This window comes from Alosa pseudoharengus, unplaced genomic scaffold, assembly GCF_046254945.1.
Source record: "Alosa pseudoharengus isolate Yale_2024_CS ecotype anadromous, Long Island Sound unplaced genomic scaffold, YU_APseudo_1.1 YU_APseudo_1.1_scf_1, whole genome shotgun sequence".
Classification (NCBI taxonomy): Eukaryota; Metazoa; Chordata; class Actinopteri; order Clupeiformes; family Clupeidae; genus Alosa; species Alosa pseudoharengus.
In genome coordinates, this window is record NW_027468564.1 from 31,074,320 (window position 1) to 31,091,594 (window position 17,275).

The 17,275-nt window shown below is 41.9% G+C and overlaps 1 protein-coding gene across 6 annotated transcripts in view; it reads left to right on the forward strand.

The window, feature by feature from the left end:
• Nucleotides 1–661: 661 nt before the first annotated feature.
• LOC143125183 (adhesion G protein-coupled receptor E5-like) overlaps nucleotides 662–17,275 on the forward strand; it is a 33,130-nt gene continuing 16,516 nt past the window's right edge. For 2 of the 6 annotated variants that reach the window (XM_076286577.1, XM_076286578.1), the window contains exons 1-5: nucleotides 663–1,267; nucleotides 9,593–9,712; nucleotides 9,912–9,995; nucleotides 10,894–11,037; nucleotides 11,270–11,398. In XM_076286577.1, coding sequence (XP_076142692.1) covers nucleotides 1,237–1,267; nucleotides 9,593–9,712; nucleotides 9,912–9,995; nucleotides 10,894–11,037; nucleotides 11,270–11,398 — 508 coding nt within the window. In that variant the 5' untranslated portion in view covers nucleotides 663–1,236. Of the gene's footprint in view, nucleotides 1,268–9,592; nucleotides 9,713–9,911; nucleotides 9,996–10,893; nucleotides 11,038–11,269; nucleotides 11,399–14,569; nucleotides 14,705–15,075; nucleotides 15,211–16,137; nucleotides 16,273–17,275 lie in introns of all 6 variants that reach the window. The other 4 variants (XM_076286573.1, XM_076286574.1, XM_076286575.1 and 1 more) reach the window with 4 other exon arrangements.

Consider the following 17,275-nt stretch of genomic DNA (forward strand, 5'->3'; position numbering starts at 1 on the left):
TCCAATGCGTGCTTAAGCTACCTCACAAACTCCTCACAAGATTATACACTCAGGAAATGGAATGAGCAAGAAGTAGGCTAGTGTGAAAAGTGTGTGTGTGTGTGTGTGTGTGTGTGTGTGTGTGTGTGTGTGTGTCTGGGTCTCTGTGTGTGTGTGGTGGTGGAGGGGTTGGGGTTGGGGGGTGAAAGGGGGTTTGGTATAGGATTTCTTTTTGGCAGACATGGAAAGTAGCAGCTGCTGACTCTAGCCTAGCTGCTGACACATTTTCCCTTCAGTGTAGCGTTCACTCGTCTTTCCCTGTATTTATTCCATTTCTTCTTATTCATGCTTATTTCTCTGTGTCCTGTCCATTCCAACTATATCTTGGACAAAGTTAAGTCTCCAAAATCAATATATTTCCCCGCCTCTGTTAGTCTACTCTTTTGGAATCTCTTCCTTTCCTTCAAGTTAAGTTTCAATTAAAATTCAATTGCGCTTTATTAGCACGGCAAATATATATTTCAGCATTGTCAGATCAGAACATATAAGACAGGGTTTACATTTCTCTCTCTCTCTCTCTCTCCCTCCCTCTCTCCCTCCAACTGTGCACTTCTGGGAGTGTCGTGGCTGAAGTGTTTTTGAAACGCAGCCCAGTAGTTCACGGGCGTGAGAGCGGAGGAGGAAGGCGGTGGGGAGCGTCCGGGGAAGAGGAAGACACTGGAGTCAGAGAGAAAGCGAGGCGGGTAGGTTGGTCGCCAGTTAGCAAGCAGACGTGTGGACAGATATATTTGGCGTCACAGAAAGAGAGAGAGAGAGAGAGAGAGAGAGAGATAGACAGAGAGAGAGAGAGAAGTAGACTACCAGTTAGCAAAATAACTAGAATCGGCAGCAGCGCGAAAGGAGAAGGTTAGTTACAGGTTTTGTAAAAGGCGAGAGGACAAGGAAAGGAAAATATATTAGATAGGCCTACATATTTCTAGGCTATAACTTTGTTGTAGCCTAAAGACGTAACGGTATGCTATAGCAAGCGCTCAGAACCACACCACAGCAAGGACGAAGAAAACGGAGACTTAAAGAAATAAAGGACACAATCACGCACGGAGACCACACGGGAGATCTGATTTCGGACGTTAAGGAACGACGATTGGAAGCAACCACCTCTACCGCGTCATATGCTTATCGGAATACTAATGTGAGATTGGATTACCATCTTAATTTGCCACCGAAACAATTTGAGGGACTTTCCTTCCCGCTAATATGGAAACTCAAGTCATTCTCTTGATATTAGGTGAGTAAACCTATCATTTACCTAAATTAAAATGACTTAGTAGGCTACGAGCTTTTCATAGAATTTACTGAAACGGAGAGGAAAATGACAAAGCCAAAAGTGGTTATTGGCCAGAGTTTTTGGCATTTATATATTTGACAGACGATCTTTTCGATCCTTTCGCAAACATCAATTAAGCTGTTTTTTTTTTTTTTTTTTTTTTTAAAGACAACTGCGAATGCCACCAGACAGGGGGGCAACGGAGACGAACAGTTTTGATTGATAGAGCAAAAGAGCGTGTGTGTGTGTGTGTGTGTGTGTGTGTCTGTCCAGACAGTAGCCTAACAGAGAGTCTTTTCTTTAAGTGACTGCCCAATAAAGATCCTCTGTCCTGGGGGAAAAATGGCACACTTTTTCCACAGACTCACACACACACACACACACACACACACACACACACACACAGACACATGGTGAGACAGAAGAGAGATATGGAGAGGGGCAGATACAGCTCTCTGTATGTCTGAATGTGAGTGGGCTGGGTGTCTGTGTGTGTCTCTGTGTGTGTGTGTGTGTGTGTGTGTGTGTGTGTGTGTGTTGTGTGTGTGTGTGTGTGTGTGTGTGTGTGTGTGTCTAGAGAGTTTGGCCAAATTAAACACGGGCGTAGGTCATTGAGATAATGTCATCCGTTGAATAAATTGTGTGTACCTGTGACTTATCAAAGTCAAAGTCAAAGTCAAAGTCAGCTTTATTGTCAATTTCTTCACATGTTCCAGACATACAAAGAGATCGAAATTACGTTTCTCACTATCCCACGGTGGAGACAAGACATATTTTAACAATTTTAAGTCCACAGACAAACATAACATTCAAGTAAACAAAAAAGTAAGTAAATAAGAGGGCACATATAATGAAAAAAATAAGAGCAGCAAAATTTGGTTGAAATTGTGCATAGACAGTCAATAAAATAAAATACTAGTGCAAAGTCAGGCCAATAAGAGGCTGAGGTAGTTCTGTTTGACCTAAGTAAGAAATAAAGTGGCATAGTGGTGCAAGTTATGTAAGAGCAGCAGAAGTGTTGTGTTTTCAGGACAACAGCAACAAGTTGCAAAGTGTACAAGTGTGCAAGTGGAGTGGTGCAGGCGGCCATTGTGGGTCCAATGTCCAGGATGTTATGTAGCTGAGGGTGGAGGGGGGAGAGGAGGGAGAGAGTTCAGCATCCTAACAGCTTGGTGTATGAAGCTGTTGGTGAGTAGTCTGGTAGTGCGGGAGCGCAGGCTTCTGTACCTCTTCCCAGAGGGCAGTAGATCAAACAGATTGTGAGCGGGGTGACTTGCATCACTCACAATTTTGGTCGCCTTGCGGGTGAGGTGGGTGGTGTAAATGTCCTTCAGGGAGGGGAGTGAAGCACCATAATCCTTCCAGCTGTGTTCACTATGCGCTGCAGGGCTTTCCTGTTGTATTCAGTGCAGCTTCCGCCCCACACAGCGATACAGCTGGAGAGGATGCTCTCAATGGTGCCTCGGTAGAATGTGGTCATGATGGCTGGTGGAGCACTTGCTCGCCTGAGTTTCCGCAGGAAGTACAGGCGGCGCTGAGCTCTCTTCGCCAGTGATGCTGTGTTGGTGGTCCAGGAGAGGTCTTCACTGATGTGCACCCCCAGGAATTTGGTGCTGCTCGCTCTCTCCACCACAGCACCGTCGATGGTCAGTGGCAGGTGTTGGGTGTGACCTCTCCGGAAGTCAACAACAATCTCTTTGGTCTTGCTGACGTTCAGCAGGAGGTTGTTGTCCCTGCACCACGTGGTCAGATGGTCGACCTCCAACCTGTATTGAGTCTCGTCGCCCTTGGTGATGAGACCCACCAGAGTTGTGTCGTCAGCAAATTTCACTATGTGATTGTTGCTGTAGGTTGCAGTGCAGTCATGCGTCAGCAGGGTGAAGAGCAGCGGACTGAGCACGCAGCCTTGGGGGGCCCCTGTGCTCAGTGTGATGCTGCTTGAGGTATTGTTGCCAACACGTACTACTTGAGGCCTCTGACAGAGGAAGTCCAGTAGCCAGTTGCAGAGGTAGGTACTGAGTCCCAGTTTGTCAAGTTTGCAGATGAGTTGTTGTGGTATTATGGTGTTGAATGCAGAACTGAAGTCTATAAACAGCAATCTCACATATGAGTCTCTTTTTTCCAGGTGGGTGAGGGCTGGGTGGAGGGCAGAGCAGATTGCATCCTCTGTAGACCGTTTGGCTCGGTATCTGTACTTATATATGTTGCTGTGTCTCTCTCTCTCTCTCTCTCTCTCTATCTTTGTCTCTCTCTCTATGTGTATGTGTGAGAGTGAGAGAGAGAGAGTGTGTGTGTGTGTGGGTGTGTGTGTGTGTGTGTGTATGTGTGTGTGTGTCTGTGTGTGTGCCTGCGTGTGTGCAAGTGTGTGTGTGTGTGTGTGTGTGTGTGTGTGTGTGTGTGTGTGTGTGTGTGTGTCTGTGTGTGTGATTGAATGACTTTTGAGCTGAGAACCAGACTGATGAATGGATTCTTTTATACACAGACGAGAATGAAGAAATATCTCTTTTATGAAAGTGTCTGTGTGTGTGTGTGTGTGTGTGTGTGTGTGTGTGTGTGTGTGTGTGTGTGTGTGTGTGTGTGTCAGGAAGTGGTCTCTGCCACTCTGCTACAAGGTCTTCAGAACCATACACATTTCCACTGAAGCATCTTTAGTGGTCATCTCTGAAGTTAAAGAGGCAACAACCATCTTTCACTTGACACAGCTAACGGGCTCTCTGGTCTATATCTGGTTAGAGTCCTTGCTACAGTAGTTAACACAAAAGAATAATACATTGCAGTTGGTTGTCTCTAAAGTTCTTGATTTGGCCTGCAATAAAGACAGGGTGTATTTGGCTGTACTTATTTGTCCCTGTGTTTGTGGTCATGGTGTGATGCACTGTGGTGTTCCTGCTTCTTTCATTATTCAGAACTAGAGCGCCCATGTGCAGCACTGGAATGCGTGTTTGTGTGTGTGGTGTGTGTGTGTGTGTGTGTGTGTGTGTGTATGGTGTGTGTATTTGTGTGTGTATGGTGTGTGTGTGTGTGTGTGTGTGTGTGTATGTGTGTGTGTGTGTGTGTGTGTGTGTGTGTGTGTATGGTGTGTGTATTGTGTGTGTGTGTGTGTGTGTGTGTTGTATGAGTGTACATGTATGAAAGTGTGTCTGTGAGAAGATGTGTGAGAGACGCCCAGGCAAAGCACCACTTTAGTTTGTGTTTGTTTCTTCCGCCTGAGAGAGGAGAGAGGGGGAGAACGAGTAGGGGGAAAAAACTCCTCCTAGCCAAGGAATCTAAACTTTCACTGAAATGTTATCCAATGTGTCCAGTCTTAAAACGAGTAAATAATGACAATATAACGCCTGCCAAGAGATTTTGTTTTGAAGAAACAAAACATTGAAAAAAACTCTATAACAAAAGTCTGTGTGTCAAAAGTGTTTTCTGAAGTGATGTTGGGTATCATCACTTCTGTTGACGTTCAAACAAAACAGAGAGCTAGCTCGCTAATCCCTCCCCCTCCCTCCCGTGCAATTGAAACTCTCCTAATTGCGCATCTCATCAGTGACTGGCTGGTTTGTTATGTTTTTATGGTCCAGGCTGTTTTTGCCGGTTTTGGAGCCTGGGGACCCAGGGATAAGGGATAAGGGATTAAGCCGGGATATCTTGGTTATCCTGGCTCAATTTATTTGTGATCCAGTTGCACAAAAGCGGGATAGGGGGCAGCAGAATATGTTATGGTATAAGTCACCATGGCAATTTATTCTGTGGAGCTAGCCTGCTCCAGACCAGGCTAAGTTCCAGGATCTATTTAATCTCATCCCTTACCTCAGTCAGCAGTCACCACAAACGTAAACCAATAGTTATTCCACTGCCCAGTACACATTGTCATCACATATACCTAGACCCACTGTCATTATTTAAATGTTTGTGATCATTAATTAACTTTTACATACTCGCCATTCCCGACCTGTCATGCGACAATGTGACGTCACGGGAGTGCCTAACCATTTTGCGCGTGGTGGTCGCGGAACTAGTTGCAATATTCTCCTAAACAGAGGTGTTGCTGTTTGTTGCTGTTGTGAAAAGGCTATCGCTACCTACTTTACACCGTAGAAGAAGCAATGAAGCCACTCTAGTTGCCATGGTGAATCAGTGAATCTGTGATCAGTGGCGGGTTCTATTTGAGGGAGCCGTGAGTGTGCACTTATCCAGGATAGATTTCACCTGGCTTGATAAATCCGTGTCTGTTCATCCTGGCTTGCTCGTTGTGCAACCAATTAAGCCTGTACGCTCTTGTTTTGGATTCATTGAGTGCAGCTCAATAACTTATCCCGGATGTCTTAATTCTGCTTTTGTGCAATAGGCCCAGAGGGGTATTTCACAAAGGCAGAATTAAGACATCCAAGATAAGTGATAAAGCGAGGTTTGACATAGCGTTGTCTGGTCATCCTAGCTCAACTCGTTTCACTAATGCCAATCCAGGATGAGTAGGAGCGACTATGTCAAGGCAGGTGTAAGTAATTCAGGATGTGTGCGCGTTCTCGTTTCTGCTCCAAAGTGCCCACGGTTGGAATAAAAAAACGCGGGAAATAGCATCATTCACACAAAGTGAACAACCGCTATTGATATAGACTAACAATGAAGTAAAGTTATCCTTTTTGGAATGGGGAATCATGGCTATTTCTGTAAAACAGCAGAAGTAGGCGTGGTAGACCAACTGAATGCAAATTTACGTATGCACCCATGTGCGAGTGCTTCCTTGTCTGGGCACGGAACATCATCAAGAAAGCGCTTGCCACTGCAAGATGCACATAGTATGATATACTTAATATTATAGTTGAAAATACCTTCGAAAACTTGCCCCTCCACTTCCAATCAACTACAGTAGGCTATTCACCAAACATCTATCAATAAAATAAACAAACAATGAGTACCTAGCCTATGTTAATAATTATAAGGCTATCACAATTAAGATAATAACCATAATAGGCAGACAATCTGTTTTGTTTTGCGAGCAAATACATTTAGCAAATAGTTTATAAATGGAATAAAGCTCCTTAAAATTAGCACGGAGTTCTGATGTGAATGACAGCTAGCTGAACCAATAAGACCACATAATTACCATTAGAATGAACTTAGCTTGGCTGTTAGCCTGGTCGGGACCAGGCTAGGTGCAGAGAATAAATCCCCATGGTAACTTATGTGCCATCTCTTTTGTGAAACCAAGTCAAGGCTAAATTCATCTAGGATAACCTAAAAATCCCAGCTTAATCCCTTATCTAGGTTTTGTGAAATACCCCTCTGGGTTGTCCACAGAGACTGCATTGTTTTACAGTTTATTAAGGGCACAGGCAGCTAGCAGATGGTGAGGTGATGTTTGCAGTATGTGACAAAAATGTTTTAGCTTAGAGACTGTGTAACATTGCTTAGAGCACCTTTAAATAATGACAATAGCTGTACCTTTGTTGAAAATTGTGTTTTGAATAAGACAAAAAAAAACCTCTTCATAGCTACTACCAAAAGTCTTTCCCAGAGATTTCTTTCAGGGTTGTTTCCTGAAGATGATTAAATAATGACAATAATTGTTTACCTTATTTGTTGAGGGTTGTGTCTGACTGTGCTGAGTTTAGCAGGAGGCCTGCAGTGGCTACACAGTGGCCATACACAGATACCCTGGGGCCACTGGGATAGGGCATGCAATGGGGTGGGGGCATGCAGTGGGGTGGGATGGTGGGGTGGGGTGGGGCAAGCAGTGGGGTGGGATGGGGTGGGGGTGAGGAGGGACTGGACTGCACTGTGTTTTTGTACTGGCTGGCAGAGCTGGTCTGTGTGACAGATGATAAGGGTTCTCTGTATTCTCTAGGACACAAGCGACTCTATTACATCATCAACTGAGAGAGAGAGAGAGAGAGAGAGAGAGAGAGATGTGAGCATTTTCATTCCCTTTATGGGTGTGTAAGGGAAACACCTGTGTGTATGCATGTGTGTGGTTGTGTTTGTGTGTGTGTGTGTGTGTGGGCGCGTGTGTGTGTGTGTGTATGGGTGTGTCTTTTCGGGAGACAAACGTAGAAAGAAACTGAAAGGACTCACTCACATCTTTTTAGGGACTTTTGACTAGAGAAGTCTTATTTTATCCCCCCTGTGATTTGGCAGCAGTAGTTCACAGGGCATTGTAGCGCTGCCAGGGTAAACAGTTTACCCCGTTACCATGGCATCGATTGCGCCACGTGGGCAACCATGCCAAAGCGGGAGTGTCACTAACACGTTGTTGTTTAGTCATCAATCAGACACATTGTATCCAGCGTGACAGCTGTGATGTTGTGTTTATGTACTGCACTTTGATATTCAAGCACTTTATGGACCTCATTTAATGTGATAGAATGTAAGGTTGCTGATTTGTGTTGCTGGAAATTGGTTATGAATGCAGCGGGTTCCCCAATACACTTATACACAATTCAAAAAGAGAAGAGAAGAGAGAGGGAGAGAGAGATAAAGAGAAAGAGAGAGATAAAGAGAGAGTTTTTTTGTCCCCTATGCACATACTTCCTTGTTTTAAAGGATAATTCCGGTGTGATATTGACCTAAAGTGTATTGACACATGATACCGAGTGTGAACGTATGTCTCATAGCCCATCTCGGCTTGTCCCCTGCACTCCAAAATCTGGCGCTAGTTAGCCGATGCTACTGTACCAACAGCTTTTTCAATTGTGGTGCTTCGGCATCGGGCTAGCCATGAAAATAAATCACTGTTTTACACCATTTACGAGGCTCAATGTATCTCCACACTTCATTGGTAGACTTCCGAGGGCCCTGACATTTAAAACAAGACATTGAGAACTTTGAAAAAGCACTGGTAGTTTACTTACAAGACGATTTATACAGACAGTATCTTCACGAAGTTTAGCGTTTGCAGTCATCTTGAATTTAGTCACGATAAGTCGAGCTACGAGTAAGAATGAACAGGTATGATAAGGGATCAGATTCCAAAAATAATTCAGTGAAAATGCATGGATTCCAGTTGCTGCTACTGGAAGAAACTGGAATCCATGCATTTCCACTGAATTATTTGTGTGTGTGTGTGTGTGTGTGTGTGTGTGTGTGTGTGAGTGTGGGAGGTGGGGGGGGTTGTGTACTCATAGGCCTATATACCCTTTCAACTGCAGAAACAAACAATTCTTCAGTAAGCGTTCCTAAGGCATTTCTGGAGGCACAGAAAAATGTATAGAGCTACAGTAATGGTACTGTAACATGAGGACAAACAAAAATAGAGTAAAAAGACAATTTTTTTGTCTGTAAGCTAAAGTCTGATTACTGTATTTTCTCTATTTTTAAAGTATCTGCATTGGTTATGAATATTTCAACCGGAAATTCTCTAGGAGCAGATTGAAAGGGTCTATACCTATATAGAGAGTATATCTATTCATAGACCTATACTAAGGCAATGATTGGATGGTGTTCAGTAAAGTAAAGAGTGTTTGCACATGTGAAGAGAAAGAGTGAAGCACTGGTGATTTAGTGTGGCATTTTGATGGGTTGTGTTTGAAGAACGAAATCAAGTTACTTCCTGTTTGATTTTTGTGTGTGGTGATTGTTTGTGGTGTTTTGCAAAATGTGTTTTAGTCAATTGAAAACTGAGTCAAACACTGAGCATTAGTGTATGGTTTTGCAGATTTGGTGTCGGGTTATGATGTTTAGAGGACATGTTTAGAAAATTGTGTGACAAGCAAAGATTTAGTGTGTAAGCAGTTGAAAAAAACTGTAAACGTGCAGCCAGCCAGGTAGATACAGGAAAACCAGGCTCAGGATCTGGAAGGTCCTGGACGATTCGTGACCCTCCACTGCCCCCTACTGTAAAATAAGTGCAGCTGTTTGATTTTGTTACACCCTTCATATTACTGCCTGTGGGGCTCCGAATGTGTTGCTTAGCTTGAGTGTCTGCACTGGTTTCCACATTTCAAGGGTCTAAAATCAAGATTTAAAATAAATAAATAAAAAAAAAATATATAAAAAAAAAAATCAAGATTTAAAATATGTACAGTGAAATATTGTGAAATTCATTTATTACACTCTTACCCATATGTGTTAGTTGTTGACTACTGATGAAGCTTTCAGTTCGTAAACGAAGAATCATGCATCATGATGGTTTTAGGAAACACAGTATTCACACAAACACACAAACAAACAAACACAAACACACACACACACACACACACACAAATAATCACCACAAAACCTCATGAATGTGTGTGTGCGTGTGTGTGTGTGTGTGTGTGTGTGTGTGTGTGTGTGTGTGTGTGTGTTTATCCTTAACAGGCCTCTATCTGAGCAGCGGAGTGCAATTGAATGCACAATGCCCCAAGGGATGGACCCTCCATAATAGAAAATGCTTAAAGTGCCCGGATGGATTTGTTCTTAATGAAGGAAAGTGTTTAGGTAAGAATGATGGATTTGTCTATCACAATTCAAACAACCAGCAGCAGACATCACTATCCAACAACCAGACCAGACTTGCATAACCAATCCGAAAGGCTTCACATTCGATCTAAGCCTGTTTGGAGATGTGCTATTTAATGTCTTGTTGTTTATTGCGACATGGAAGCAGCCATCTGATAGTTATCTATACCACACACAGATAAGAGTTCCCAACCCAGGAACCCAAGACAGGGATCAGGTAGATGCAATGAGGGATATGTCTATACTGGTAGAGAATGTGAAGGTAAGAATGCTGAATGAACTACCACCACACGCGATACGTAAGGGATAATGTATAGAATGCCAGCCATTATTGGGAAAATAAGTCCCGACAAGGCGAACCGGACTTGGGGTCTTGCTTCGCCTTGAAGGGACTTATTTTCCCAATAATGACTGGCGTTCTATACATTATCCCACTTATTACATGGCTACTTGCCAAAACGAAAAAATAAACTCCACGATATGTCTGTTTACATTTATTTGTTACCATTTCGTTGTGGCTTTTGCTGAGAACCAAACAGTTCCCAACACACGCTGAACTTGAATCAAACGTTCTTTAGAACTCAGCTGATCAACCGTCTGCCTTTCACTTTTGAATGGAAATCCGTTGCCATTGACAGTGGTCATTATTTAGACGTCCTTAGACGAAAATAATGACCAGTAGACTTTTGGGAAATCCCATTCAAGACAATGGAGCGTTCTACTAGCATTGTGAAGAGCCGTATAATAAAACATGATAATAACAAGCAGGGCCAGATACTAGTACTTAAAATCTACAGTATGTGATCACTTTGGCAGTTTTATTTTTTCAATTGTCAACAGAGATTATTCAAAGATATCAGCAGAATCAAGACGTATTCTATTCTATCCTATTCTACTATATTTTATTGTATTCCAATCTACTTCTATATTTACCATTGTGTGTGTGTGTGTCTCAGGAAACAGAGTCTGTCGCAGATTATTCACCTTGTCAACAGTCAGCTGCTGTTTGTTTGTTTATAATCTGTGTGTTGAGAGGATTTATTTTTCTTTTATTTACAACCACTCCTCTGACAGATGTATTTCATTTAGATTAATTTTACTAAAGTTCTGACAGTTTCTTACATATTTGTTATTATTATTATTGCCTGACAACAATTTAGACGAAAATGAATGTGTAAGTGTGGATCCTATCTGTGGACCAAATGCTACGTGCCACAACACAATAGGCAGCTACCACTGCACCTGTGAGACGGGATTCAAATCCTCAAAGGAGAAATTTACAGCTGAGGACTCATTTTGCAAAGGTAAGTCCCTGTACTGTATAAACTGGGAGACATTTTGCTGGAATATTCTGGGATGTAATAACTTAATACATAGCATCCTGACTGTCCGCACGCACACACACACACACACACACACACACACACACACACACACGCACACACACACATGCACACACACACACACACACACACACACACACACACACACACACACACACACACACACAAACACTTTGTATCATCCTCTCTGTAGATATAAACGAGTGCACGGATAAAACACACACGTGTGAGCTCAGTCAGACCTGTTTCAACACACCTGGATCCTTCAAGTGTGTGTGCCGTGATGGTTACAGACAAGGACGTGGGGACTTGGCCTGTGATGGTAAAAACATTTGTTATTCATTACATCTCTCTCTCTCTCTCTCTCTCTCTTTCTCTGTCTGTTTTTTCCCATAGTGTTTAGTGTAGATTAAAGACAGTTGCACAATAATTTGAATTGAATTGAATTGAATTTGAATTGAAGTCAAAATCAGGATCTAGAATTAAAGGAAGTAGTATTGAAATTCAATGAAATTTGATGAAATTCATATTTTAAGTGTATACTATATAGTGATTTAACAACTTATATTGCTTTGAGAAAGTAATCCACATAAAGCAGTGCTTCTCAGAATGTGGTCTGGGGACCACTGGTGTTCCGCAAACTATCCCTAGTGGTTCACGAGTAGATGTGGTAAAGTATCATAAGATGAGTGTTTGCAATATTGAACTAAATCTTGCAACACTTCACGTTAGGTCAATTCACTCTTCAAAGCTGGGGTATGAAACATAACTAAAAGGTGCTCTAAGCGATGCCACACATTTTTTAGGCCTAAACATTTTATGTCACTTACTGCAAACATCACCTAACCAACCGCTAGCTGTCTGTGTCCTGAATAAACTGTAAAATGTGATCTCTGTGGACAGCCCAGGCTCCAAAAACGGCAACAAAAACAACCTGGGCAAACCTAGCCCATAAAAACATAACAAACTGTTCCAGCAAATCTCAGAAGAGATGCGCGTTTAGGAGAGTTTCAATTGCACAGGAGTGACATGGAAGGGAGGGGGAGGAAGTAGCGAGCTAGCTCTCTGTTTTGTTTGAAAGTCAACAGAAGTGACGTTACCCAGCATCATTTAGAGCACCTTTAATTGTCAAAAGAGGGTTAGTTAGAGGAAAATCAAAGTCCTATGACACAATAAGCAAGGTGGTTCAGCAAGTATTGTGCAATATACTGTTGAAGTAAGCCTATTGTTTTTTTGTTTTTTTTTCGTTGGTCACTGAGGTTTTTTTTAGTTAAGTGGTCCTTGGTCTGAAACAGTTTGAGAAACACTGACATAAAGTAATCCAAACCACATTTATAATAGAAGCTACAAGGATGCTGAACTGTAATTATCTTCCACAAACCTCAAACCTCAGAACCCTCACCCAGACACACAACATACAGTACCCCCTCCCCACACACATACACCTTTTCATCATAATATCCTAACAGCGAAAACATTGACAGCTTTCTGTAGAATTTATGCATAATACTACATGAACTTGGTTGAATAAATATACATGTATAAAATATAGGCTATTCATTAATATTAATATTTATGTAATACTATCAATATATTAAAACAAAAATTATCCTTTCATAAAATGAGAAAAAAATCATATAATACAGTCACAGCATTAGGGAAATATTTTGCCCAGTATCAACAACAACAACAACAATATTATTATTATTATTATTAGTAGAAGTAGTAGTAGTAGTAGTAGTAGTCAGGGTGCGATTTGTAGGGGGGGATGGTGAGGATTTCCCCCCCTCTGGTTTTCCTATCCCTACCTCTGCTAAATTATTTTTATCGTCGGGGGGGACAACATTTATCCCCCTCTGCCCCTCATATTGATTAATGCTACTTCATATAAGTAAAGCGCTGCAACGTGAGAACAGTCTAATAGGCTAGCCTACATAATAATCTGACATCAGAAACGCACCGTCACCGTCAGCACTGATGCTGCTGACACAGTGGCTGCGTGATAACTTAATTTGGCCTTGATCGTGCAGGACATTTCATAATGTCGAGTGTGTAATCCATCATAAATGGCTAGGTTCAATGGAAAAGTTAGCTGGACAAATGAAAGAAAACGAGAAGGATTCAGTGAAGCATAATAATGTTTTAGAACCTTCAAAATTAGAAAACTGATGCAACTGAGATGGAGGACAACTGCACGTAGAGTAGAACGTAGGCCTATTGTCCGAAGGAACTTACATTAAATGAGGAGATATTTGCTGAATGTCACAAAAAGTGTTACAGAAATTGCTTGGCATCGCTTATTCAATGGCTCTCTACCGAAACACCTGTAGTTTGCAGAGGACGAACGAGAAAGCATCGTTTGATAAATCAGCCAGTAGTAGACAAATAACTTTTAGAAATAATCTGTACTGCAAAAACGAATGTTGGTGGGTATTTAAACTATCTAGCGGGTGTTTTAACATTTGCAAGAAATAGAAGCTTCATGGTCTTTATGTTCTGGTTCGTAAATTATTTTCATAAAACTTCAAGTTGCCCTATAACTTTACTCTCCAAACTCTTCACTGCACTGTAGGCAATTAACTGACAGTATGATAGGCTATTTATTTTCTGTAGGCTACAATAAACACATTTATTTTTTCAACTTTTGCAATATTACGCACTTGGCTACTGAACGCAAATCAGCAGGAGAGAGAATGCACGTAGCCTATGCAGAGTGTAGCGCAATGTTTAGGCTATTTGTTTACCAACTAACACTGTTAGCCAATTCACTAACTTAAGACTTCAGTGCCATACAACGTTTTTTTACACAACAAATACAGAAAGGATGGAGGCAGCAAAAGTAGAGAAGTCCTTTCAGATGGGGCAAGAACAAGGTGAATTTGTATGCTTGTCAAAACGTAGTCCTACCCGGCATTAGAGGAGCTGATCATCATACCAAGCACACTCGCTGTTTAAAGTCATACAGCACGGTAAACTAAAACTAAAATGTTACAAAGGTGGCAAAAACAATATAGGGTATTATTAGCCATGACATTACTAGGCTATGAATCGTTCGTTCATTTTTTTTTTTGGGGGGGGGGTTGCAAACTTATTCAAAATCATCCCCCCCTCTGGTTTTTACACAAATCGCACCCTGGTAGTAGTAGTAGTAGTATTAGTATTAGTATTATTGTGAAAGATAACATATACCGTAATTTACCTTATAATGGAAATAATGGGAAAGTTATAACACTGTTTTGTTGAAGAATGCTGAAGAGGAAAGTTAGCTGTGAAACAGCGTCTTGCCAAAAGTGGTTGTGGTTTCAGATTCTTGAATGAAACGATTAAATAATTTGAAAAGCATTTGTATACTAGTTTTCTTTGCCTTGTGGGAAATGGCATTTTGTTGTAGTATGTTCTCTCACTTAATGACTGCATGCACTAACTGAATACACCACCTGCAAGATACAAACAGTGTGTGTGTGTGTGTGTGTGTGTGTGTGTTGTGGTGCAGATGTGGATGAGTGTACGGAGAAATCTTTTGATTGTGGCTTAAATGGCACCTGCCAAAACACGCCTGGCAGCTACACCTGCACCTGTCCTGAAGGGTTCAGGAACCATAGCAACAACACCAGAGCCCCTTGTGAAGGTGAGAGTGTGATTCGGGCCTGTTAGTCACTAAGCTGAAAGTTACTGCTGCTAGACTGGTCTTTATTATGATGTGCTCATGGTGCTAGTAAACTAGAAAAAATACACTTCACTTAACTTCACTTAAACTAGTACTACTAACGCAGACTGAATTGCAATATCATACTATGTTATGCCATTTTACAGTATACTATGCACCATGATACTAAACAGTGCTGAATACATTAATACTGTAAATTTTTGCCAGACTATTTTATTATGCTTTTCGCTATTTCAAATAATCTACTAAAATAAACATGTGCATGTGAGGTTAATTGTGTGTGTGTGTGTGTGTGTGTGTGTGTGTGTGTGTGTGTGTGTGTTCCGGTGCAGATGTGGATGAGTGTGTGGTGAGTCCTCCTGTTTGTGGCCCAAATGGCACCTGCACAAACACACCTGGCAGCTACACCTGCACCTGTCCAGCAGGGTTCAGTAACCGTGGTAACAACAGCAGAGCCCCTTGTGAAGGTGAGGGTGTGATTCAGTGAGGTGCTCTTAAGGGAGGGAACTCTTAAGCAGGCCGCACACAGGCTCTGACAGGAGTGCGCCGACACCTTCTGTCACCTGCCCATGTACACCAGCGCCAACATTTTCAACTGACTAGTATATTTGATAAACAGTTATTATGTGGCGCTGGCTGACAAACATAAAATTGAATCGTAATCTACAGGGCAGCGGCAAAAGCTTGAATGCAGAGTGTGTCACACTCATATTGGTACCTATGTCTCATAGGGATAACAAGTAGCTGTTAGCATGTAGCATGCCTTTACAATGCAAGCTACATGCTAACAGCTACTTGTTATCCCTATCAGGCATACACCAGAACCTTTTGAGGACTGAATCCTTCCAGAACTTTAATGTAAATTATAAGTTTAATGGCTCATTTCCACTGGGACCAAGGTTGGCCCAAGGCTTTTCCTTGGACTTAAGCACTATTAAATAGCCTTAGTCATCTGTTTCCACATGGTGTTGAAGAAAAAGTCAGAGGCTTTATGCCAGACACCAGAGTTTACCCTATAATGGAAATGCGACATAGTTGACCGCCATAAATGGTCACTTAAGTAAATGTAATCTTCAGTTAGCTACATTCTAGTAATCACACTCTTCAAAGTACACCCAATGGCCCTGTTACCTGTAGACTTTGAGAACAAACAGTAGCATTTCAACACCTGAACCTGTAATGTACTGATGGTTATCGTGCTTTGCCATGTCACACTTTGCTATTCTTTACTGTGCTGTATTACACACAATGCTGTAAATCTATGATGCTACACTGTGCTGTGCTATACTTTGTTTAGCATGCTGCCATGCTCGTCAAACTTTATCTTATAACATGCTTCATAATGGTCACCACCGTGTGCGTGTGTGTGTGTGTGTTTGTGTATTCTCGTGCAGATGTGGATGAGTGTGTGGTGGGTCGTCCTGATTGTGGCTCAAACGGCACCTGCACAAACACACCTGGTGGTTACTATTGCACCTGTGCAGGAGGGTTCAGGAACCATGGCAACGACCCCAGTGCCCCCTGTGAAGGTGAGGGGGTGTGGTTTAAGGAGGTGCAGCGGTGCATTTGAGACAGGGCCTAGTGACCTCACTTAGAAAAAGGCTAAACACTTCACAAAGTACTGTTCTATATCATTATTATTGTGACACTGCTGGTGGTGGTAGCATACAGCTGGGCTAGAATGCAGTAGTCTGAAAAAAAGTTGCGTTGTTATAATTCCACTGCTGTGCCCTTGAGCAAGGCACTCAGTCTGAGTTGCTCTGAGGAGAATGGCCCTTGTAATATAATTGATGTAAGTTGCAATGCATTGATGCGGCCATTGAGTGTTTTTAATCCTTAATAAGGGCAGTCTCATATGGATAATGATCTCATATTGGACAAATGAGACGCCTCAATGAAGTCAGAGATGATATATTTATTTGTTCAGTCTCTGAGTGGATGTGGAAGGGGAAGGGGAATGGTGACATCCTGGCTTTTTTTTTTTTTTTTTTTTTTTTGGTCCTCTGAAATCTCCAAGCTCCGTGACAGGTGTTATTTAGAACATATTAAACTATACCTCAAATCTTCGGTACCTTAGGATGGGACCCACAACTGCAAATTACATCTAACGTCACGCAATGCTGTCATGCCATGCTATGCTGTGCTTCACTGAATTAAGAATTATATTATCAAACAGTTATATACTACTTCTACTGTGCTATACACACTAGTAACGTTTACATGGACGCTTCTATTCCGATTAGAACATTGAAGATAGAATGTGAATATGAACATAGAATATTAATTGTCATATAAACACCTCAATTGAAATTAAAATTCCAGATCCGATCAGAACTTTAATCGGAATGAAAGAGGTGGTGTAGTCTACTCCTATTCCTAACGAACACCCATGTACACAGTCATTCGGATTGACTACTGTATCTTCTCAAGGAAAAGTAGGCAACAACGGCTATTTCGCTCAAAGATTCTAAAGGGCTTGAGAGCACCTGATCGGAATAGAACGTACCCATTGTAAACAGACGGCACACATTT